The sequence below is a fragment of the Thunnus albacares genome, chromosome 7 (assembly GCF_914725855.1).
Source record: "Thunnus albacares chromosome 7, fThuAlb1.1, whole genome shotgun sequence".
Lineage (NCBI taxonomy): Eukaryota > Metazoa > Chordata > Actinopteri > Scombriformes > Scombridae > Thunnus > Thunnus albacares.
In genome coordinates this window covers 23,986,751-24,012,216 of record NC_058112.1, presented here as the reverse complement: position 1 = coordinate 24,012,216, position 25,466 = coordinate 23,986,751, and the positions used below count along the sequence as shown (strand labels likewise).

General features: G+C 41.0%; 1 protein-coding gene across 2 annotated transcripts; it reads left to right on the top strand.

Annotated features, from left to right (window-relative positions):
* Window positions 1–363: 363 nt before the first annotated feature.
* On the top strand, window positions 364–25,429 carry tubgcp6 (tubulin, gamma complex associated protein 6). 2 transcript variants are annotated; one of them, XM_044356039.1, is made up of 25 exons: window positions 364–650; window positions 1,093–1,898; window positions 1,983–2,146; window positions 2,407–2,620; window positions 3,595–3,753; window positions 4,114–4,235; window positions 4,402–4,465; window positions 4,567–4,676; window positions 4,825–4,916; window positions 6,433–6,572; window positions 8,620–8,769; window positions 9,235–9,316; window positions 9,860–9,948; window positions 10,281–10,396; window positions 12,969–13,107; window positions 13,231–13,320; window positions 13,430–15,317; window positions 15,637–15,798; window positions 17,596–17,764; window positions 18,578–18,719; window positions 20,217–20,411; window positions 21,038–21,170; window positions 22,271–22,484; window positions 23,622–23,815; window positions 24,865–25,429. In XM_044356039.1, exons 2-25 carry the CDS (start codon window positions 1,113–1,115, stop codon window positions 24,954–24,956), a joined length of 5,706 nt encoding a protein of 1,901 aa, XP_044211974.1. In that variant the 5' UTR covers window positions 364–650; window positions 1,093–1,112; the 3' UTR covers window positions 24,957–25,429. The 2 variants fall into 2 exon arrangements, with proteins under 2 accessions (XP_044211974.1, XP_044211976.1); XM_044356041.1 differs by having other exon boundaries at window positions 366–463.
* Window positions 25,430–25,466: the final 37 nt, after the last annotated feature.

Here is a 25,466-nt window from a genome sequence, read left to right as displayed (position 1 = left end):
CAAGTAAAACAAATACTTGCAAAATACATTTTTATTAAAAAATCTTATCATTAATTTAATGGAAATTACATCAGTATAATTTTTAACTATCATCGCCTTCAATTACATGAACAATATGCTGTGTCGGTTTCATGTACCTGATGTATGAGCTACAGAAAAAGGAAAAACTGTAGGAAGTTGTTATTTACATTTTTCCTCATATCACCTGAATGCATCAAAGCCAAAGCGCGGTGGCAAATGACCACCATAAGGTTTACTATTTTGTGATTGACTAAGACAAGTGACCAATCAGCGTGGCCTCTGCAACAACTTTAGCCAATCATCGAAGGCGAGTCATTCTGTTGTCCAATCACATTCAAGGGGGCAGATTCCAAATTTGTTGTAGGCTCGCGGCGGATGATGGAAGATGAATGAAGCGACTAGCTAGATTTTAGCTGGCGCTATCATCACAGCATATTAACTGGTATTAATATGCAGGGAAAAGAAAGCACGGAATAATTAAGACACCTTTGGAACTGTTTAGAGAGTCCGCCTAGTGGGTTCTGTTTGCTCGGCACTTAAACTAAACAGGAATTGATCCGGGAGTAGCTTGTTAACAACAAACGTTAGCATGCATTGGAGGTGGTTGCTGGATTGACTCTGTCAGCTGAGTGAGTTGATAACACACCACATCGTGAGGCTAAATAATAATATCAATAAGCATATTTTCAGCTCGGGACATAATTGGGTTTGCTAATTGGATATGCAGCTATGATAACGTTATAGTAAACGTTAGCGAATTTAGCTAAATGCCGAACGTTGCCTTAGCTAGTAATCAGCTGGCTCTGTTGCAAGATGTATATATTGGCTTACCTTAGTTAATTTTTAGTGTACAATAACTAACGATGCGCAACAAAAGGTTACCTCTGTTTTAGAAATGTTGGTTGCTCTGTAAGTTCGTCTTGTTTCTGTAATGTTTATTGTCTCATGTGTATCTGAACGTTTACCAATACACTAGCCGTGCACTGTGCATCCCAGATTCTAAAATTGGTTGTTTATGTAAGTGACAGAGAAAAACATAATGCTTCAACCCATTTTGTTTCCCTCATACAGGCTGAGGCAACAGTGCCACCATGTATTCAAACCCCAACAATACCATAAAGCCCAGCTGTGATAGCAGCAGCATCACTGAGCTGCTGGGTGCCTTGTGTGACTGCAGTCTATCTGGGGTGTCATGGAAGCGCCGTGCCCTGGGAGGAGTCTCCAGAGAGGGTTTCCGCAAAGCCCTAAAGAAGCGTGCCTATGGTGCTCTGCTGTCCAAGCTATTTCAAGATGGCACCAAAGCATCTGTCTCAGGACCAAGTGCCATGGCTAATACGCCACCCAGAAACAAAGTCCTGATGATATGCTTTGACTTGCGGGTGGCAGGGTGCCGAGAGGAAGCAGAGAAGCTGGAGGAGCAGCTGGAGAGGCTGCCGGAGGGAGCATCTTCTGGCCTGAAGGAAGTAGACTCAGTCCTGGAGCTCCTGGTGCACCTAGCTGGCTCTTCACCTCCACCCCCGACCTCTTTCAGCAGGGACTACATGAGACGAGAGAGGCCTGTGCTGCGAAGGCCTCAACCCTGGAGCTACCAGAGCGAGGAGCTGCAGAGGCTAGAGGCGCGGGCATGGGGACTAGTGTGCGGGGAGGAATGGGGGACTTTGGAGAGTTTGTGTGGGACTCAGAGGTTGATGGATGCCCCACCAGGCACAGGGCTGCTCACTCTGAGGACTAAAATGGATGCAGAAGAAAGATTTGAGAAGGAGACCAGGATGACACTGTTTGGAGCACTGCAGCACACGCGTACCTCAGACATAGACATAAGACTGGACCTGCCTCCTGTTCCCAGTAATATTGATGTAACTGGGCTGGCTATCAGGGTATGAAACTATGGCTTAGTCTAGTATCAAACATGTTGTTTAGTTTGACTTGTTTTATCATCATATCATCATGTCTCTGTGCAGGTGCCTCCCTGTTTAGACCAGTCTGAGGATGAAGGCTTCCAGTCATCTTCCAATCTGACCCCAGACTCTCAGTCAGAGCCCAGTCCCAGTCCAGAACTTGATTTATGGGAGGCCCTCCGGACATTTGAGCCTGGAAGACGGCGCTGCTGGGAATCTGTTGGCTGGTGAGTCACGTCAGTTGTTCTGTAGAAAGTTTGAAAGCATGAAATTAATTTATTACTGTCACCTAAAAACTTACTTAATCTAAAGAAACAACTCAAGGCTACCTCGCTTAGAAATGACATATAATTGGACATTCTTGTTTTAAAACCTGTTCACAGTGTAACAGTATATTGGAGGAGCCTGCTTATAGTTATTTATGTTTTCAGGTTTACACCATATCTGTGTAGCTCAGCACCTAATTCCACCCTGTTTCTCTCACTAGCCCACCAGGGAAAAGAGAGTCTCTCTATCTAACAGAAGGAGGCAGGGAGGCATTTGACAAGCTTTATCGACTATGGGAGGGGGAGATTAGGGTGGTCAGCACTAGTACACCCTCTCCTCTCCTCCCACTGCCCCTAGACTCTCAGACACAACTTGTATCTGACCTCCTCAACATGCTGATCGGAGTGGCATCCACGACCTTCCCTCTGAACCAGGTGCATTTCATCTTCATTTATTAGTCTCTAAAATGTAATGATATACAATTGATTTGTTTTTTAGGGGTCTGTCAGACGAAAGTGATAAAAGCACTGTGAGAGCATTCAATTATTAAGAAACACACAGAGAGAAGAATCAATGGATAATTTGTCCAAGTGTGATATAAACAACCCATTAACAACTGCGAAAGGAAAATTAGAGAAAAAAGTGACAATGTTGAGCAAACACTCAAGTCAGTCGCCTGACATTATACATTAAAACATTAGAAAATAAATTAAATGATTCCTAATGCTGAACAACAAATCAAAGGATAGATCTTCTGTTGGTTTATTGGTTCCTGTTAAGTTTTTATATCTGCAGAAGATTAGAGTTGTTTTTTACAATGTAAAGTGAATCCTAACTCTCTTGTTTACTCTCTTAGCCCCTTATGTTCCCTATCTAACCGACTTTTATCATGATATGTAGGCCGATACAGGAGATAGACACTACCTTGAACATCTGTACAATATAATATAAACTAATGCATTTCTAGTTGGGCAGATACAGTCAGATACAACTTCTATGAAGCTTATCATGTTAGATGTTTTGTTGAGACTCTCGAAGGTAATTTTTTGAGGATATGGTTTGTGGTAGACTTCCACTGAATTGCAGAAATATTGTTTAGGTTATTGTTGTTCCTCTCCCCAGAAGGTTGCTGTCCACCACCACTGTATCTCATAAAACAGCCATGGGAAGAACAACATAACAAACACCTGACTATGTAATGCAATCTAATATAATAACACCACAAACCATACTTTCAGAAGTCACCATGGAGGTGACTCTCTGACAGTCTCAACAAAATTCAATATTATAAGCTTTACAAAGACAGTCTTTGCTGCAGGGCTGTTTTATTGGAATTGGATATTATTAGTCTCTACAGTTATTTGTTATGTTTTGTCCACCATGTGTAAATATGTAATCTCCTTCCCAGAGTGTTCAGTTTGATGTCAGACCCGGCGTCTGCGTGTCAGGAGCCTCTGCCGAGAGTGTGTCTCGTCTCCTGGGGGAGCTGGCCCAATATGGCACCTACTACTTGAGGCTTAGTCGCTTTTCTCTGCAGAATGCAGACAAGAAGGGCCTAGTCTTTCAGGTACATCTGTATAATCATCATTAATTCCGTTTAGCCTGCACATTTTGCCTCTCTCTTTGCCACTTGTATTCTGAATGGGACAGTTATTGTTGTTACCAGTGTTGTGGCCCTCATTTCCTCAAGGGGCAATTTGAAGCAAATGAGTTTGCAAAGACAAAAACACAACTAATTAATTCACACACATAACAATCTAAAGTATAAATATGATAATGTAAGAAAAGAGTTGAAATACACAAGGGTTACGGGCAGTGCACGACAATATCAGAACAATATTCAACACCAGGGCGGAACATTATTTGGGCATTTAGCAAACTATAAACAAGGTAAACTGAAAATTAACAAATAGTTTCTCTCTTTAAGGCTTTTACAGGTGGTCTGAGGAAGTATCTGCATTACTACAGAGCTTGTGTTCTCAGCACTCCGCACACCCTCAGCCTGCTGACTATCGGCTTCCTCTTCCGCAAAGTGGGCCGGCAGCTCAGGTGAGGTCAAACACATTTTTCAGGGAGTTGGCCGATGGTCTAGTGTTAATTTCACTCTTTTAAGCCTCAGCCTTACCCAGTCAACAGCAAAGTTGTGTTTTGACAGAGAGGACCTTGATGCAAATATCATCAGATCAAAAAAATCCTTGCTTTCTTTTAATCTAAGGTACCTGTCAGAACTGTGCTGTGTAGATGGGCCTGTGGGTGCAGGCCAGGCTACCTTCCCTGTGGTGAGTGCTCTTTTATCTGCAAACTACAATATGTCATCAATCATGGCTGTGTTTAACCTATCAGATGGGACGTCAGCTCAATGTCATGTGGCTTTCCTCAGGGTGTTAAACTGCTGTCCTACCTGTACAACGAAGCACAGAATAACTGCAGCAACGAGAACTATCCCGTCCTGCTGTCACTGCTGAAGAGCAGCTGTGAACCTTATACACGGTCAGTTACTGCGCTCTTCGTACAGATGTGTGTCTTCAAAACATGATGATATAACCCAAGGACATGACTGTAATACTTGCTATATTGATTTTTTTTCTCCAGGGACTGTCAGGATTGTGTCTGAATATTTTTACTGTTCTTCATTTAGATTCGTGTCTGACTGGGTGTATAGTGGTGTGTTTCGAGATGTTTATGGAGAATTCATGATACAAGTAAATGAAGACTACCTCAGCTTCAGAGGTGAGACCACACACACACACACACACACACACACACAAACATCATGCCATCACATGAACACTTTGGTTTCAGTCAGCAGGTTCTGAAAATGAAAACTCCTGCCAGACAGATTGTCTAGCAGAAAAAAACAGATTTCATTACAGCCTTTATTGCCTAGTTGGATTTGTCCTTGTGTCTATAAAGGATGTCATGAAGTTATTGGATGATAATCAGCGGGAAACAGAATCAGCTACTGTACCACAGCTGTGGGGACCAGAGCCATCTCCGCTCAGCGAGCCACGGGGACAAACACAAATGAATCATCTTTCTTTATACTTGCAGTTGGTACACTGTGCTAGCTAAAACAAAACGTTTTTTTTCGAATGTATCAGTTTTTTTTTCTTACAAATTCTCTTCTTGTAATTGCCCATGACAAATCTGGACTAGCTGAATAAATTAGTTTAAGTCCAATTAAGGACTTGGCTCCTAAAGGAGAGCAGAAGAGTGGAGACGAGGCTTGCATGGCAGATTAATACACAGGACTCCACGGGAACTGGAAGATTCACTTTGTGTATGTTGATTGCATTGCTTTTGCTCATACTGCTCTTCAATGCCATGTCCTATTTCATCTCTATAATAGCTTTTCATTGTCAAGACAAGATTTAATGAATTCTAAAGTTTGATAGAAATCTAGTCAGAAAACATAAAAATGAAGAGAAAATAATAATATAGCTGGTTGATTCAGCCTCCACTGACAGGTGCATGACATGGACAATAGTATAATAGTGTAATTTTTATGAGTAAAATGTATTACATTTTATATATCATATTTTGATTGTTGTTTAGAAATGAAGAAAAGAAGATGTGCATGAATTAGGAAATTGTTTATTAACTGATTTCATCTTGATGACATCTTCTTCTCCAGACTAGTATACACTATAGCCGTTTCATTTTGACAGCACTCCATAAATATGATTTTATATGAATCATTATAGCCTGTCCAAATATTGTATGTCATGCAACACCCCATTCAAGGTCAGACCATCACCTCGGCTTTGTCTGGCTGAGAGGTTCATTTGCTCATCGGCTACACCTCATCAACTCCTGCACTGAACCTATGCACTCCTCGCTCCCGCTTTTTGGAGGACACACAAATGTCATTGTTCTCCTCGAAGTCCGTCGGCCAGGGAAGCAATCAGTGGCTCTGCTTTCTTGGCAAGCCACAGGCTTTCTGTAAAGAGCTCTGGAAGCTCAGTGCATTCATGTTCTCTTTTGCTTTTTGCTTAGGATCACTGAGCTAAGCGCTAACAATTTCCAAGTGTTAATTCAAGCAGCCAGAGTTTTGCTATGCCCCGTAAGTCATACTAATAAGGAAAAGTTTGACGCTCGTTGCAGGCTGAGTATTACTCTGCCACTATTACTTTCTGCACTGCAGTCATGAGAGTGTTGTTCTGTTATCAGAGGCATAATGGACCAGTAAAATTACTTGGTCTAAATTGTATGACAGCATGTAATGGGACTCTTTTAATCTTTACAGACAAACACTTCTGGGTTCAAGGCTACACTCTGATCTCAAAAGATGTGGAGGATTGTGTACCCATCTTCCTGAGACATATCGCCAATGATGTGTACGTCTGCGGAAAGACCATCAACCTCCTCAAAATCTGCTGCCCGCAGGTTTGTTTTACACATTTAACACATCCATAAATGCAGATGGGGGGATTTAATGCAGCTGAATGTTGAATAAAAATATTGCTAGATATAACCTAAATTGTATTCTTAATTTATTCAGTACAAAGACAGTTTTGACTGTTGTTTGCAGTGAATACATTTAAGCATATAAAATGTTAATCCTTAAGATTACCCTGCCATATTAGATCTGTTTTCCCTGCTGTTAAGAGCCATTCAGTATATTCACTTTAGAGATTCACAGATCAGCTCTGACATCTGCAAAATCCACAATTATCCACCTGCCAACTACTTAACGGCAATGATTCTCTCCATTTGGAAATCCATACTGCCTGTAAGGGATGGGACAAATAATCAATATTCAGGCATATGGGGACACGGTCTCTTGCAAAACTTTATCAATACACTAGCATCAGTGTTGTGATACGTTGTGACTTTTCTATTGTTTATTGCAAACATTTGAACTCTGAGCTTTTCTGCTTCCTGTCACTTCAGTCTTTTTCCAGTTTGACTCTAAATATATTTATCAAGATGTATTATAGATTAATGTCTTGCAGTGCGTTTGCATATCTCAGAATTGCCTGTATCATGATGGCGTTGGTGTTGTGTGCAAAGATATATATTGTCGTAGTATTCTCATGAGTTACCCTGTGAGCTATCTTTGATCATGAACGGACTCCTACCAGCATGATGACAGCATAAACTCTCATAAACTCTGCATGCCAGATGAATACTAAGCTTCAGTGAAGTGTTGACGTTTTGAAGTACTTGTAATTTTCTCACTTCTCTGTAACTCGCCTGCCGATTCACCGGGACATGATATTTTTCATGACTCGACCTTCCTGACCTAAACTGCAGGGCTCATGCACCTAACTAATTGGCATTCTGTAACTACAATGTTTCTCTCTGTTCTAATTTCCATTTGTGTTGGTCTGTTAAACTGCAAGGTGTCTATGAACACATGGGAAATTATGGATTGAAAAATGCAAAAGTGACGAGATGGTTGCTAATATGCAAACTGCTCTCACATCGGTTTGATATAACTAGTGACAACCAAGAAAAATTAAATGTGAAACAGTGCATTGCTGGTTTACTATACTGGTTTATGTTTTGATGTAGCTGTACAAATGAGTTATACATCACTTTATAAACAAAACACTCAAGGTACTCTAAAACAAACCCAATTATTATCACCACTGTCATTATTCAGAAGTACAGTTTATTTAGTATGGAAAGTTTTATCCGGTATATGGACTTGTCTTATATTAAAGAATATGTGTGGTATCAGCCTTTAAGCCGCTTTGTTAAACTTACGGGCAGCACCTCCATGGTCCCATATACTGTAGATGCAGCAAATTCATTTTCTTCTGTGAGAGCAGCAAATCTCTTGAATACTCTACCTATGGAAATAAGGAACTGTGCTGCATACAGGATTTTAAATCAAACTTAAATTATGGTTAAAATCTACTCAGATAAGTACTCATGAATTATTATTTTATAATTGATGAACTCTACATTTTTTCTAGTGTTTTATAACTTTGTTTAAGATTGTTAGGACAAAGACTCGTGATGCATTTTCTCCAGTTTTTTTCCCCCCTCTCATTTTGATTGTGATTCTGCTGTGTATGAAGTGTTTTATCCATTTGTCAATTTTAAGTTGAGTCGGGACTACGGGTGCAAATTAGTTGTTGAGCTAACCCCAGCACATTTACTGTGATGCTATTAAAATGTCAATGTTGATTAATGTGCACTGTCCCCTATAAATAAACAAGTAAATAAAATAAATAATACATTTCTGGCAGACTAGACACTGCAAGCCACATCGCTCTCCTCCATGGGTGACTGTGCATATTTTTGTTATGAAAGGAACTTTGGGGTCTGTGTTTAAAACACTTGATGTCACCCAAAAGAGACAGTTATTAGGATTAGTAGGATTATGGAATTAAATTGCATTGTATGTGTTATTTAAAAGTCTTAAGTTTAACTGTGCAGAAGCCCTGCTCTGGTAATAATTTATAATAAACTATGTCCACAGCACTACATCTGCTGGTCGGAGCTGCCGATGCCTCGCATCGCCGTTACCTTCTCCCTGCAGGAGGTGGAGGAGATTGAGAGGGACTGTGCAGTTTACCGCGGACGCATGGAGAGGATCGCTAAGCACAGCGCCATCAGCAGGGAGGAGCAAGTACGGAGACACATACACGCTAATATTCTTCCCAGCGATAGCATCTTACATATCTGTGATGTGTCTTTCTTTTTTTTTCCCCCTGAATTTGTTTCTGATGAGCAATGGTCAAATTAACATGAAGATTTAAGAACTTACTGAGTCATTACACATGTATTGTCCCTTAAGATAAAGAGAGAGGTTTCTTTCTTTTTTTTTTTTTTTTTTTTTTTTTTACATAACATGATCAATGATTGTGACACTGCCCTCAAGTACTGAGAATTTCAGCAGCAAGTCATTAAAATGATGTAGGTGAAGTCTGAAGCTCGCACGCTGCATGATTCAGTGTAACACCCTGGTTTGTATGGCCCGTATCGTGTGTGCTTGCTGGCTGTAGTGACTGCACAGGTGGGGGGAGGAGAGGTGAGTTACAGGGCAGACGGATAGATCTTTGTTAATGATGATTTCTTGTCTGTCTATTGTTAGGCCCTGCGAACAGAGCAGGCACGCCAGGAGCTGATCAATCAGGTCAGAGAGTCAGCAGCCAAAACCCTGGAGAGCATCCGCGGTTAGTGTTGCACTCAAACACACACATACACACTTAGACACTGCAAGTATAATTTTATGTGCTTGATGTACATGCACATCCCCCATCCCACTGAGTATACCTTTAACAAATGGCTCAGCTCTGAGTATAAGCCACACTCGCTTGTTGACTCTTGACTGCGAGCGTTTCCTTCAGCTGCATTCATTCCTCTCAGGAGAGCAGCAGAGATGCAGGGGCAATCGCAGTGAGGAATGCTTTGAATGACTTCCAGTACTACGGGCTCTGAAATCTAATCATCCCCAGCGCAGTTTAGCAAACTCCTCATATAATTTATTACTTCAAAACACGTGTGACAAAGTTTGGGGTTGGGAATGGGGGGGGTGGGAGATGCGTCTGGCCTGATGCTCTATCTGCACCTCGGCGTTTTCATTTTCAAGTGCGTTTGTGTGAGGCAGATGGTGATGGTGTTTTGTGTGTGCGCCTGTGTGAAAGAGACAGAGCTGTTATGCACTTTTCGGTGTAGGGGGGTAAGCAGCCCACTGTTATCTCTCTCGCCTCCTGTAGGGCGCCAGGTGTCACAACGTCTGGCTGAGGAGGCCAAGAAGAGGGAGCGTTTTGAGGAGCTGAAACAGCACCTGGAGCAGGAGCAAGAGGTAGTAATGTGTGTGTGTGTGTGTGTGTGTGTATGTGTGTGTGAGAGAGAGATAAAAAAGTTGTGTGTGAATAAGACTAACAGATTTAAAACTGTGTACTTGAGTGAGAAAGTAAGATAGTGAGCATGTGACTATAAGAGAGTACAAAAAGTGTGTTAGAGGAAGAGAGAATAAACAATATTTCTCATATTTTGATGGTTATCATTTTAGAGAGAAGATAATGTAAGCAAATTTGAATTCATACACTTCACTCATAGCCTGTATGACCAGTTTTTGAAGCTCTATACAATAATATAATATATGTGCGTGTGCGTGTGTGTGTGTGGCACCAGTGGCGAAGTGCAGCCAAGAAGAAGCAGGAGGAGGATGACTTCAGCTTTGCCAGAGAGCTGAGGGACAGAGAGAAGAGACTACAAGCCCTGGAGGAGCAACTGGAGCAGAGAGCCAGGTCTGACTGCTTTTATAGACGCTATTAGAGATGTTAATGTTTTATTGATGATTGATGAATCATTGTGCAAATAAATTTTATCTTGAGTTTATTAACTGACTATGGGACATCAGTTCCATCTGCGTGTGTGTTTTCAGCAGCTGGACTTGTGCCAAATTTCCAAACAGTGGGGATAAATGTGAAATGCAGCAGCGTGAACAAATGTAATACAAGCATGGTATGAGTGGTTTTCCATATGACGGACAAAAGTCGTTTCTTAGTTTGATGATGCATCGAGGTCAGAGTTCAGCAAAGCTGAAGTAAGCGCCCACTGTGGCTTCTCTTATTGTTCCTCCCTTGCAGTATCATCCATTGCAAAGATTTAGATATCTAATTATTTGGAATATGCTGTCATTCGTGACAGTAAGGCTTTCATTGAGAAAAACATGGATTTCATATTCTACAGGCTTTGACTGATTAATCAGTTATAGATGATAAACATTAATGGAGACTGGTTAAGGAATTTGCTCAAAAGCTTGAAAGCACATATACACACAGAGGCATATGGCAGGCCAATATGCTTATCAGTCCTTCATAAGCATATGCACTTGAAAGCGCAAGTAGGGAGAACATTGATTGCCGGATGATTTGCACTCACATTTAATTATAAATTACTCAGTATTCAAATAAGACATACTATTTCTAGTATGTCGCAGAATATCAGACGTGACTGCAAAAATGATATAAGTCAATTTGTGTTTAGGAAGATAATAAGCTTCATGTTGGAAAATTTTGCTGTCCTTATCTAAGTCAAGTACTAATATGAAGCCAATTAGAGCTAAGCTACCCGATGGCTGAATGGACTGTTGGACAAAAGGACAATCTCATCATTGAGAGATGCAGGGAAGTAGCCAGCCAATGGGAAAAGTAGCAACCAAGGGGGGCCTGGGTGCATGCCCCCCCCCCCCCCCCCCCCCCGAGAAAAATATTGGCCATGAAAGCCCAAATTTGGTGGCCTCTGGCACATTCTAATGCCATTATTCCATCATATACACTGATCTTAATTATTGTATATTTTAATGAGTTTGTCTACCCGATTGTAAACATGTAGTGAATTACTGTAAAGGAGAATCAGGCTTCTCGTGCATTTTAACCCACACAGTCTGTATGTAGCTGTTAATATTTAAAACCAAGCCTTTTCCTGACTGATCAGAACTCTTGTAATTAAGAATCATTGGACCTTATTTATTATTCTTTATTTATGTATTGATACCTCCACTGTAAGGTTTATCAAGACATGCCACAATGTTTGGTTAGTGTATCGTTTTACTAGAAACATAAATGCAATCTTGTTCAACAAAAATAAAGAAGATTATTTTAAGGGGGGATGTGTTTTTAATCCCATGACTTATCGAGCCTAAGTATTGGTTAAATAAATTATTAATAAAATAAACCTATGCCAGAAATAACTCTAAAATAACGAACTTGTGAATCACTTCAGTGTTTCCCCTATAATTGTACTGGTGTGATGGCGGGCCGCCAGGCTAAAGACAACCCCCACCAGGCCAAAAAAATATTTTTTTTAGTGCCAAAAATAATGGCAAATATCCATTAATTTGGGAATCAATAGAATTTGGGAGCCTCCATGCAGTGCTGTTCCGAAACATGAGTCAACCTCTGTGTCATTGTCTGGGAAACTGTTGGTAGCGTAGCTGCGTTAAGGAACAACTTAGTGCATAGCTAGTGGTTGAGAGAGAGAGAGAGAGAGAGAGTGAGGGTGCAACTAAGCTGCCTACCATCGGAGAGCAGGCTGAGCAGGCAGAGAACGAGAGAGTTTCTGCCGAAAACAAGCACTGAAACCCGGGGAGACATGAGAGCAGCCGCTTGCTAACAGCTACGTGTGTTTACAGCAGAGAGCGGGAGGGAGGACAGACGTCTCACTCCGCCACTCTGTGCTGAGACTCTGCTGCTGCTGCTGCAGCGAGGCACAGAGCAGACACTTTCAGTTTATAATTGTAGCGTCCGTTGTTACAAATTATTATTATTTTTTTTTTTTTTCTTTTGATTAACGTGTGGGCAGTGGGCAAGTCATGTAATCGGTGTATGCCTGAACACTGTGTATCACCGGTAACACCTTTAGACACAGCAATACGTTTTGCTCAGAACCCCCCTTGGACACAACCTCTGAGCTGAGCGCATGCACACATTCGTATACAGAATGTGGGGGCGGGACTGATACAGACAGATTGGCATGTTTCTCTATCATCATGCTTGCATTGTTTTAAAGTGGAAACTAGTGGTCATAATTGTACACTAGTGAATCGCAACCACTTATGCAAAACTATTTCATTAGAATCAAACATTAATATAATAAAGTAGCTGGCTGGACTTAAATGAGTAGTCGGCTGTTTGGACGGCAGCCAGCACTTATGGAAGGCACAAGAGATGGCGCATTTAATCCTCAACAGCTGTGTGTTCAATCTGTAGATGCATGACATTTAACTCTTTGTTACTTGAGCATTAACCGTAAGTTTCTCCGGATAAAACCCACGGCTAAATGACTTACTTGTGTGTTACTACACTGAAATTGTAGGAAGGAGCTGATTGCTCAGTACAGCCATCTGTCAGAGGAAGCAGCTCGCAGAGAGAGACGGGCCATGTGGAGAGTGCAGCGAATGAGACTGGATGATGCACGTGCTCAGTTCTTCAAACATGACAAGCAGCAGATGCAGGTTTGTAATAAATGAGAGGAAAAATACACACAGAGGACAAGGTAAAGATGAATGGATAGATTTTATTATTTTGGTTTGTTGAAAGTTTTTTATTTAACCAAAGCTGTTGTGACTTCTTACCAGGCAATGTTAGAGAAATATCCCTTTGGCCAGGAGAGACCTCCCATGGAAGTATTGCCAGCAAAAAAACAGCCTGTACCACAATCAACACCGGTATTACAACACACTGGTTCTTGAACATAAGTCCCCTATTTTTCCCATTATTATGCTCTTCTAAAGTATGTGCGATACACATCCTAAAATTAGTAACTTCTCTTTACAGGAAACTCTCACTCAAGGGTCATCTGAACAGCAGCCAGCGGAGATTCAAGAACCTGAAGCTGCATTGCCACCACGTGACCCGTCTTCCCCTACCCTCACCCCTCTTGCTGTAGACCCTGCCTTAATTTCTGAAGACATCGACATCAATGACTTCCTGGCCAAGTCACCGAATCCCGACAGTCAGCAGGTGGACGCAGCCCTACAGGAGATTGGCTCTGACCTACCTGAAGCCTGTCCTACAGCACAGCTGGTAGACTATGACTTCAGTGCCCCCTTTAGTCCACTTGAGGGTATCACTGGCCAAGCCTCAGTTCAACCCAGACCTCGCTGGGGACCTGCAGTTCAGCCTGACTTGATCCAAAACCATCCCTCTTTTTCTCACATCCCCATTGGAGAGAATATGTCACAAATCCAGAGTAGTGTACCCAAAGCCAGCCCCTTTGGTCAAGCCTCCAAATCCAGCTTTCCCCTTGGCCAGTACACCCCAGAGGAACCCCAACTGGCTACATCGAAAGCCAGTGTTTATGGTCATCCCTCTCAAGCCTCAGTGCAACTAGTAGATGGGAGTGGCTCGATGACAGACAACAAGCAAGAAAAAGTTGCACCTGTGCCGGAACAGGAGACTGAAATAGGGATTTTGGAAAGTAAAGTAGAGGTAAATAAAGATGAGAATAAAACTGCTGAGCCTACAAAAGAACATGATGTGGTTGATACTGCTTCTTCCACCATACCAGAGCAAGGTGGCAAGGATAATGGTGATCACAAAGTAGTGGCAGGTCTTTCTGACAATGGTGGTATTGAAACACTAATGTCAAACACTCAAGACCACAGCTTAGATGCTCAAGATAAAGTTCTCGGTCCTCTCTCTTTGCCAGACATTCAAAGTCATGTCTCCAATGCACACCTAAAGGTTGGGGAGATGGTTTCAGATGTTGTTGCCCCTCAACCTTCATCCAGCGTCCATGGACATTCCTCTGATGCTCACATTAATGTCGGACAGTATGTATCAGAGGTAGCTGCCCCCCTGCCAACCCCGAACATCCATGGTCACACGTCAGATTCACACATCAAGATCGGAGAACACGTTTCAGAAGTTGATGCCCCTCTACCTTCCACCAGTGTTCACGGTCACTCGTCTGATGCTCACATTAAAGTTGGAGAAAACGTTTCAGACTTTGTTGCTCCTCTTCCAACTCCAAACATCCACGGTCATGCTTCAGATGCCCACATTAAAGTGGGTGAGCATGTTTCAGATGTCGTTGCCCCTCTACCCTCCCCCAGCATTCACGGTCACATGTCAGATTCCCACATCAAAGTAGGGGAAAACGTTTCAGAATTTGTCGCACCACTTACTGCTCCCAGTATCCATGGTCACTCCTCTGATTCTAATATAAAGGTGGGCGAGTTTGTGTCCAACATACCTGAAGCAAGACCTCGCTGGAGCAAGCATGGACATGCCTCAGATTGCATCCTTCAATCAGGGTGTGTGGTGTCTGGAACTGAACCAGCTTTGGTCCCTTTACCTGGAAGCTCTTATGGTCACTCCTCAGACTCAAAATTAGGAGGTGGATGTGTGGTTTCAGGACCAAAACATTCTCCTCCTCCCAGCAATGCACATGGCCATTCCTCAGACTCAAGTTTAGGCCTCGGATGTGTAGTGTCCAAAACTGATCCACTTCCATCACCGCTACCAGGCAGCGCGTACGGCCACTCCTCTGATTCGACACTGGGGGTGGGATGTGTGGTGTCAGGGATGGAGCCACAACACTCTGTGCCGCGAGGCAGCGCTTATGGCCACTCATCAGATTCTTCACTTGGAGTTGGATGCATGGTGAAGGGCAAAGGCAGAGGAGATCAGCAGAAAACAGAGGATAATGAAGAAAGTAAAGGTATTGAACAATACTAATTGACACACAAATACACATGCAGCAGTTGTGAGGCACCATGCAATACCACTTAGTAAGCTCAAAATCATGTAAGATGTTATCATCTTTGATGCAAATGTAGTCCAAGTCAATAAACTTAAAGTGATATTTGCACGTACACTATCACTGAACTGAGTCTGCCTTTGCCTTAAAACATTTGAAGAGATTTTCTCAGATTTTGAAGGATAAATATGTTAGCTTTTTGATCTGACCCATTGGCGTTAAGAATAGTGATTTACAAATTACGATGTCACTGAAAAAGTAATTCTACATCCCTCTTCAGGTTCCAAGTCGGAGAGCCCTGGTGAACAGCTGGCTGAGGCCATGGGGTCCTGGGCAGCCAGCTTTGGTTTGTCCCCTGGAGAAAAGTCTGAGCAGGAATACCTCTTTGCTTTGTCTTGCCAGTACCAGGTGGAACACTATGAAGACTGCTACAACGTCATGGGTCAGTTGACAACATATGACAAAGATTAATGTTTTTTTGTTATTTTTTTTGGCACATACATATGTAGGCAATGTGATTTTCAAGATATAAGCATTTTTTACGCACTAAGGGGGATTTATGTAGTAAGGTCACAACCCTGGATACAATGGTGGCTAGATGGTGTGTTAGAAATTGAAATGAAATGAAATTCTTAGAAAAAAAGTATTTCTCATTGAATAAAATCCAAATTAAACCCTTTGTACTATACATTCTTTTACATTTAAGTCAGGGCCAAAAAATAACGTGTTTCTTATTCACACAGTGTCCCAAATAAAACAATTTTAGTTTAGATTTGTCCTTGTTCAGTTGGAGGTTTATAGACAACCTTTTGTTTATGTCAGCCAGACTGTTCTGCAAAGACAAGAGATAACTTCACAGGTGTCTACATTTAAAGATAAGTGGATTCCATTAGCATAACAATAATAACAGACGGGGTTAAACAGAGCCCTGGGATTAGAAAATAGAAGGGGACCCAAAAAAAAACCTTGAGGAACTCCAAATTTAAAATCTGATTTAAAAAAAATGTATATATTTGAAGCTGTATTGTAAGTATTGACATGGAGTCATTTCACAGCACAGCCAAATCAAATTGTGTTTGCATCAAAACTTAAATAAACAAAAATATTTCAACAGAAATCGAATTAAGTGGAAAATTGTCATCTCTCAAAATTGATGCTATTGTTCTCATGTATGTCATGATTTAAGAAATGGCATAAAAAATTGTGCACAAACTGCTGCTTTTTCTTGATTTTGGCGGAGAACTTAAAACGAAGCTTAACCTCTTCTTATATTAATGAAACAGGCTGGTTTATGGGCCTGATGTCCTGACAACAGACTTCAGTTTTACTTTTATTTTTATTTTATTGATGAATAGGAGCATATGTACATTCTCAAGGGTGAGCGTTGCACAGTATATACAGCCTGTTTGATCCCATATGTCTCTGAAATGACTTCATCAGAATGGAAATGTCTTTTGAAATACACCAAATCATCAGATCAAATTGTAAAGAAATGCAAATTCTACACCACATGTTCGAGATGATGCATATACAGAGGCTGTTAAAATGTACTCCCTCAGCAGGCTGAGAGGGTTGCATTAAAAGTAGTGATATTTCATAAAGGTATTAAGTCTGGTTAATGTTAGGGTGGTATGCATCATGGCTCGTTGAAGTAATATCCTGTCTTCCTCACTCTGCGTTTGTAGTTCAGTCATGCTACTGTTATTCATGCCGGTTTCCTGGGTCTCCATTAAATCTATCAGAAACTATTCAGCTGAGTACATCTTCCACACCACTGATCAGTCAGGAGCCCTGATTATTTAGGGAGAATTACTATAAATACAGAAGGTACACAAAATAACTGGAATAACTTATAATACAATGCTGTTTAATTAAATCACCTTACAGTAAATACTACCTTTGTGAAGTCTTAATGTTCTATTTTTGTATTAGAGAGGTGTTGTTTCAACTCTAAGATCATTTTAAGGCCTTAGTTTATGGTTGTGATAAATCAGATTTTATTTGTATATAGTGTAAAATGTTCCTCCAACTTTCATCTCCATGTATGTATAATTAATCTTAAAGTAAACCTTTCTTGCATTATCCATTCTGGCAAAAATATTACTTTGATATTCATTTAACATCAGTTTCTGTTTTATTCCACTACAACCTACCATTTTTTTCTTTGCACTATTTAAAATGGCACAGTTTTCTAATGTGTGATATTTATTCAGCGACGTGTCATCCTCCTCTCACACAGCTTCATCCCCAGAGTGTCAGCTGCTGAAGCAGGTAACTCGCGGCCCCTGGGGCCTTCCTATGGACCCCACACTCAGCACAGCCACAGACACCACTCCTGTCCAGCTCAGCGAGATGGTTTCACTGCCAGTTCTGATAAAAAACTCTGTCACTACCCCGCTCATCACACAGTGAGTATCTGACTAAAGGAAAGCTGCGGGAGGAAATGGTTTTGTGTCGGAGAGGGATTAAAACCATCACATTTTTAAGCACATTACTTGTTTACTGTTCACAAGTATGTCATCTGCTTATTTAACTCATGAAGCCAAACTATGTTAAGAGAAAATGCAGGTGTGAGGTTTTTCATTGATCTCTTGTAATTTTTTCTGCTACTGAAATTGTGGTTGAGTTCATATTGTGCTCTAGAGGAATAATTTAAATTCTTATTACCTTCCATCTTTGTAGGACCCCTTTTTCTGTTTGAAATTCCATCAAATCTCCAGACAAGCTTGTCAGTCTTCACCTACAATGTTTTCGCACACTTTGCAGTTTAGTCTTTGTGTGTAAAGAAATGGCTTTCTCATCCCTTTCTGCACACAGAGGGGGGTGCACTGTATGTGGCGATGGAATTCATAGCTCTAAATTTTTATTAACACATTTTTATCCCATGCTCAGACGACGCAGTGGAGTTTGCCAAAGAGTTTCAACTCTATTTTTATCTCTTCTCTGCTGGCTTCTCAGTTAAAGAAAACCTTCCCTAAATCCCACTGTTATATAAACGTGAATTGCTCAGGAATAATTTAAGGTAATGGAATGGAGGTAGTCGTCCAAAAAGTGGGAAAAAAAAAACAGCAGTATATTCCCCAAGCTGTCTCCAGAACTAATGTCTATCATCCCCGCAACCTGTTTCAAATTTGCAAGTCAACATCATTTTCAGTCCTGATTCTTGTGTCAAAAGTTTTCTTTCTTTCTCTTGGTCACTCTCCTCCACCTTCCATCCCCAGTGTGTCCTTGGTGAACAAGGCGGTGGTGGATTACTTCTTTGTGGAGTTAGGGGTGGAAAGACACTTTGAGGCGCTGCGCCACTTCCTGCTGATGGAGGATGGCGAGTTCGCACAGTCCCTCAGTGATCTACTGTTTGAAAAGGTGACGCTCTTTCAGAAGTGTTGTTATCATCTCTACACTATCAATTTCGGATAATATATTGTGTTTTTCTGCAGTTCTAGCATTCTTGGAGAAGATAAGTGAGGACATCTTAGAACATGACCAGATGTCCTTGAATGCAATACTTTGTAAACAATGTCTTTTTTTTTCTTTGTTGTTGAAGCATTTAGTGTATTTAGCACGAGACTTTAGCCTATGCAGCCCGACTTAGAGCAAGTATGGGTAACCTTAGAAACTCACTGACTGTATGCATACACTACTAAGAACACATTGAATAAAGCTCTCAAGTGTTGGTGTGCACAAACACTCGTCCCCTGAGTACACAGAGGTAGTTTTAAAATGCATGTGCCACAGGTGGAGTGCAGATTTCAGGAGAAAGTCAAAGTAATTCTCACACCTTTTGTGAGGGTTCACATTTTCTTCTGCAGAATGTAATTTAGTATTCCAGAGCCTGTGTGTATTGTGTTGTTATATCACTCATAGATTCTCACAAAAGGGCTGCTGGTGTGAAACGTACAAGCAAAACTGAGCATTTTTAAAGCTACTATAATCAATATGTATGATTAAATGTCTAACGTGAGAGGTGTCAGACGATGTGACGAACCCAGTATCACCTGACTCTGCAGTTCTTCTCAGCTCTATGAACCGTTTCAGTGCTTTTTTAAGTTATTGATGTTTTATGGCCTGCGTTTTAACTGTTTACACTCACCACTCACAGCGTTTTTTCAGCCAAAACACTGAAAAAACACTGTACGCTACCTGACCAACACCAAATGGCACACAGATAAAGTTAGCAACTAGCTGGTGAACATACTTAACATACTGTATTTAGCAGCTAAAGAGCCAGATATTTCTCTCAGGAGATGGTGGAGAGTAAAACAGAGCTAAAAGGAGGAGTGAATATTGGATTTAAAAATCCAAATCAATGCTAATGTTGCTCTGTATCTGTTGGATGCGTAAATAACCAATTGCTGTATCGTTATGTTTGCCATATTAACTTCATACTTCATACAGCTTGTTGTGCTGTCTCCAAATGGCCAAAAAAAATCACTTATGCAGGTTTAAGCATATCAATCACACTAAAAGTATTTTAAATCTGGTTGCTCTATGTGGCTGTTTTGCAGCACATGATGCGTCACTTTCAGGTTCCTAGGCTGTTTATCATTTCAAGCCCGAGCCTCCCAGTGTAAAATAACAAGGGGAAACCTTCGCTAACACCTTGGTGTTTTTCTGCAGAAACATTCATGCATGTTTGTCTCTCGAGGCCCATGAGACAAAAAGTTTTTGTTCCACCCAAACACCGCACCAGCTGATTTTACTCATTAACACACCTTCAACTGGAAAGGGAGGTAATCAGCTATCCGTAGGGTTTATTTGGAATGAAAAGCTGCCAAATTGAGCACAGTTTAAAACTAGGAGGTGTGGAGGTTCAGGAAGGCTGTGATATCTATGTTTATAACCCATGTCTCATCCACACAGCTGGGCAGCGGCCAGACTCCCGGCGAGCTGCTGACCCCTCTGGTCCTGAACTCCATCCTCAGTAAGGCCCTGCAGTACAGCTTACATGGAGACACCCCCTTGGCTGGCAACTTCACCTTCGCCTTGCGCTTCCTCCCAGAGACCTTCCACCCTCACGCCCCCGATTCTCTCAACTGTCTAGAGCTACGCTACAAGGTGAGGCGGTGTGTTTTACCGGAGTGAGTAACAGCGTGTGTGCTTGTCACAGCGTGAGTGGCAGCTTGAGTGTGACAACCTGTCATGTCTTGACAAACTGCTCTGGGTGTTCAAAATGAGCTTATCACACACTTAAATGGTTGGACCTCGTAGATTGATTGGAGTTGGGTCTCGTGGATGACATGCACGGTGACTAATGCTGCACACATTGTCCTCTCTTCTTGTTCCCTCCTGTGTTCTTCATGACTCTTCCCTTTTCTGCTGAATCTCCATCTTGCACCTTTCCTCTATCTCCTCTCTCCTCTCTCCCTCTTTCCCTGTCTTTATCTTTCTCTCTCCATATATCTTTTCCCCCGTTCCTCTTCCGTTTCTACCCCCCCCATCTCTCGCGACTCTGTCGTCTCTTCACAATCCTCTCACCTCCTTTATCAACGCCTCTGCACTCACACCTTTCTCCCTTCCCTTCCCCTTGCCTCATCCGTCACTCTCTCTTTACCTGTTTTTCCCAACTCGTTCCACTTTCCTTCACTCTCTTTCACACTCACTCTCACACACTTGTGTTTCTCTCTCTCTTTTTTTTTTTGCTTTGATGTTTCTGTCTCTTTCCGTGTCGTGTCATCTCCCAGGTGGACTGGCCGTTGAACATCATCATCACAGACAGCTGCATGAACAAGTACAACCGTCTGTTCTCGTTCCTGTTGCAACTCAAACACATGGTGTGGAGCCTCCGTGATGTCTGGTTCCACCTCAAGAGAACAGGTGAGAAGACTCGGACTCCACCTTACCTCACTGTTTATAAAATATTCATAGAGGGCAATGTTGCGATTCCTTTATGTTTTATTTATACAAAGCACATCTTGTGCCAGTGGGATTGTTGAAGAACAATGTGCTTCACTGGGTTAGATAGTATTGATCAGTGAAAGCATGTGTGCAGACTACATAAATGGATATCCTGATGGGAAAAAACTAATTATTAAAGGGATAGTTCGTTTTTTTTTTAAGTGGGGTTGTAAGAGGTACTTATCCATAGTCAGTGTATTACCTGCAGTAGATTTGGTGGGCTGGAGTACCAGGGTAGTATATTGCCTAAAAAAGACCCACTTAAAAAAATCAATATCAGTTAAAGTGTGCTGTATTTAGAATATTTTTAGCACTTTACCTTGGCACTACATTTTCTCAACTGTTGAACTTCTGCATTGCTACACATGCCACGCACTGTATTACGCTGCAGATCAGCTGTTTGGGTGCTGCTGCCGAAAGTGCTGCTGCAGCGTAATACAGTGCGTGGCATTCGCAGGAATTTGTAAGTTTTACGGTTGAGAAAATGTACCAAAGGAAAGGGCTGTCTGTCAGCAAGGTAAAGTGATGAAAACATTCTAAAAAAAAAAAAAAAAAAATGCACTGTCCCTTTTTAAAGTATTAGAGGGATGTAAACGTCATTATAATATTAATATTACTGATTGATGGGAAATGTGGATGATTACTTAATACAGGAGTCAGAATGCTTTTTTTGACCAAAAGCAGGATTAACATGACTGCACTCGAAGTAAAAACCACACAGTTAACCAAGGTCTGTCTGAATAACTGTAGCTTCATCCACCTGTTATTTTCAGTAATGATTCATGTGCATTTAGTTTTGTCTAAAAGTAAATTTAAAAAAAGCCTGTCAGAAATTCCCAGGGCCCCCAAAAGTGAGCTCCAGTTGCTTTTTTTTGTCAGATCAGTAGTAAAAAATAAGGCCCAGAATTATTGAATTTACTGTCCTATAATACAGAAAAGCAGCGAATCCTCTGAGTTGAGAGAAGCTTTAACCGGCAAATGTTTGCATATTGAATAATGTTCACGTTTGTTTGTCTCAGCGCTGGTGAAAGGTGCAGGTCGCTCGGTGCAGTTCCATCAGCTGCAGCTCTACCGACATGAGATGCAGCACTTTGTCAAGGTAATACAGGGATACATCGCCAACCAGATCCTGCAAGTGTCCTGGAGCGAGTTCACAGCCAAGCTGGCTACTGCCAGTGACCTGGATGCCATCCACCGCACGCATGCAGACTACCTCAACAGGGCCATCTTCAGGTGAGGGCTGGAACTGTGCATGTGAATATCAAACAGCAATATAATGCTTTCATCTAAATATTCACTTTCCTGACTGACTTTTTTGGTACTGCTGCATGAATTAAAATGCATTAACTGAGAATTTTGTGACTGGGCTCCATGAATATATTATAACCCAAACTGTGAATATGTTTTGTAAAGTATTGAAATACTTTAAGAATATATATACATATGAAAATCTGAAGGTAGGAGATCTGTTCAGACACATGCAAAAGACCCTGATTTGAGGTATATGCTCTACTTTTCTTGTCTTGTGTGAACTGAAACCACTGCACCTGAACAAAAATATATCCAGTTAACAGCTCCCGTTTCCTTTGGGTTCATTTAGGCTCAGGTCCAATTTTCGGGTTTATGTTTTTGTTTTCTGAAGATAAAATAGTCATGGGGTAGTAAACTTTTGATAATTTTATTCAATAAATACCCCAAATTCACTGGTTTCAGCTGCTGAAATGTGAATATTTGCTTCTTTCTTAGTTGCCTATGATAGTAAATTGAGTACATAATGAACAGTATTGATTATATGTCAGTGCGGGTCCGTCTGGCTAATTATGACTGGCATTTTCCACTGTTTTCTGACTTTTATAGATCAAATGATTAATAAATTAATCAAAATTCTAATTGTTTGAGTATACAACTCTCGATACAACTCGAAACTCTCATAAACAGATGAAACTCAATACTTACAAGTGTTGCCAAAGGTGATCCTTCAAAGTGTTTGGAGCTTATACAATATATAGATTACCAAAATCTCATTTAAACCAACAGGATTTCAGACCGCAACACCTCAAAATGTGGAAAATTCTAAGGAGTGAAGTAGTTTCTTCAGGCTCTGCACAACCACAGCAAGCTGAAGAGGTGCACTCAGCACCCATAATTTCATATAAAATTAATTCTACCTCCTCGTAACAACCTAATTAAAATTCCAGCTGAATCTGAGGCTAACTTTTGAACCCGATGAATGATTTAATCTCATTAGGAGGAGTTGTACGTATCACACTTTTCTGTGTAGAATTCCAGCTCGTCTGAAAAGTCATTTCAGAGTTCCCTGTCATTATTCTTTAACTCTGCACTCTCCTCCTCCTCTCTCGCCTCCCCCAGGGGCTTGCTGACAGAGAAAGCAGCTCCGGTCATGAACATCATCCACAGCATCTTCAGCCTGATCTTGAAGTTTCGCGCCCAGCTGATCGCACAGCCATGGGACAGCCATCAGGGGGAGGCAGTGCACCCCAGCTTCATTGCCATGCAGCAGTCGTACAACACCTTCAAGTATTATTCTCACTTCCTTTTCAAAGGTAAGGACTCCGAATAATGTTTCACTAATGTGATGAGAATTCAGACTTCTGTGAAACAGTGAAGCAGTTCACATCCCTTGTTGTTGTGATTATTCTCAAACAGATTTTTACTGAAGAGTTTGCTTCACATCCAGATAAAAAATGACTCAGTTGTTAAGTTGAACAATTATAAAGCCAAAGGATGTGTTCAATCATTAAATGAAAAACAAAGCAATAGTAATAAAAAATAAACTGTTGGGAAAAAAAAGAAAAAGGCAACAAAGAGCCTAGATAATCCCACCCTTTAACTGAAGTTCCTTTTATATGTTTCACTCATATTTATATACTACTGTGAAATATTACAAAGGTATAAAATGTAGCTTGTTGAGTTTCAAGCTGTATTCTATCAAATTGAGAGAGATTGATTTTCTTTTTAAACGTATCAAATCTTCTCTAATTGTAAGGTATTAAGTCATCCAGCCAGATGTGGTGGTTGTGACAGATAATTTTCTCTGAAATAAATATCTGAGTTTTTTTTTTTTTTTTTGATGTAATGAGAGAAGAGAAAAGAAAGGATTTCTGAGCTGAACTTGAAGTAAGGTAAAGGATCTGGTTATAGATTAGAGGTTATGACTTTAGAAAAAAGTCAAATGCTAAGATTCACCAACCAGGTGGAGCTAAGTGGGTGAATTACATCTCCTTCATTAAAGGACCCTCAGACCTCTGATAATAAGATATCAGCTCAAATCCCTGAGAATCATATAGACCCGTGACATGTGACACTCAATAACCTACTCATCTGCCAGTGAAGTATTTTCTCTCCGTGCTGTGTTTACCAACTCGGTTATTTATTTTCTATTAATATGAATTTTCTTTTTATTAGTCTCAGTGTTGTCTGCTGCTCAGCCATGTAATTGTGTGACCTTGTTTCTGCTCCACATGTCCTTTCCTGAACTTGTTTCTATACGTCAATATTACTTTCATTTGCTCCAGTGATGTTTTCTGTCAGTGAGGTTCAGGTGTTGGAGGAAAGAAAGAATTAACAAAGTCTCCTTTTTTTCTTTTCTCAGTGGTGACCAAGCTGGTGAACAGAGGCTACCAGCCTCATTTAGAGGATTTCCTTCTTCGCATTAACTTCAACAACTACTACAAAGACTCCTGAGCTGTGAGCCGCTGTGTGTAGTGTACATGAGCTAAGTGTCACGATTTGACATATTAAGGATACTCACCCCATGAACCATAGTATGTTACCTTTATGTGTTTATCAGACATACATAATAATAAACCAGGTTCTTTCTGGTCTTCATTTCAATGTCCAAAATACATTTAAAACCTCACCTGTGCTGTATGTTAGGGCATGGATTTGACCTTGAAACCAGTTAATCAGCTTGCATCAATGTGCAGGATTTGAACCACATGTCTGTTTGCTTGATTCATGAGACTCTGCCTTTAAAATTGTACGCTGCCAAAGTTTGTGATTGAGATGAAGCTGATGCTTCATGTAATGTCTCCCATGCTCAGGTGTGCCTCCCGCTATGTAGATTTTAAGTGCTAGCCTATGGGCTGCATATAAATTAAGTCAATTATCTGTAAATATAAAAAAAGCTTTGTTTAATAAATGCTCTATTCACTGGTTGTTGATCTTAAAAGTTCTTTTTGTGATGTAAAGGAA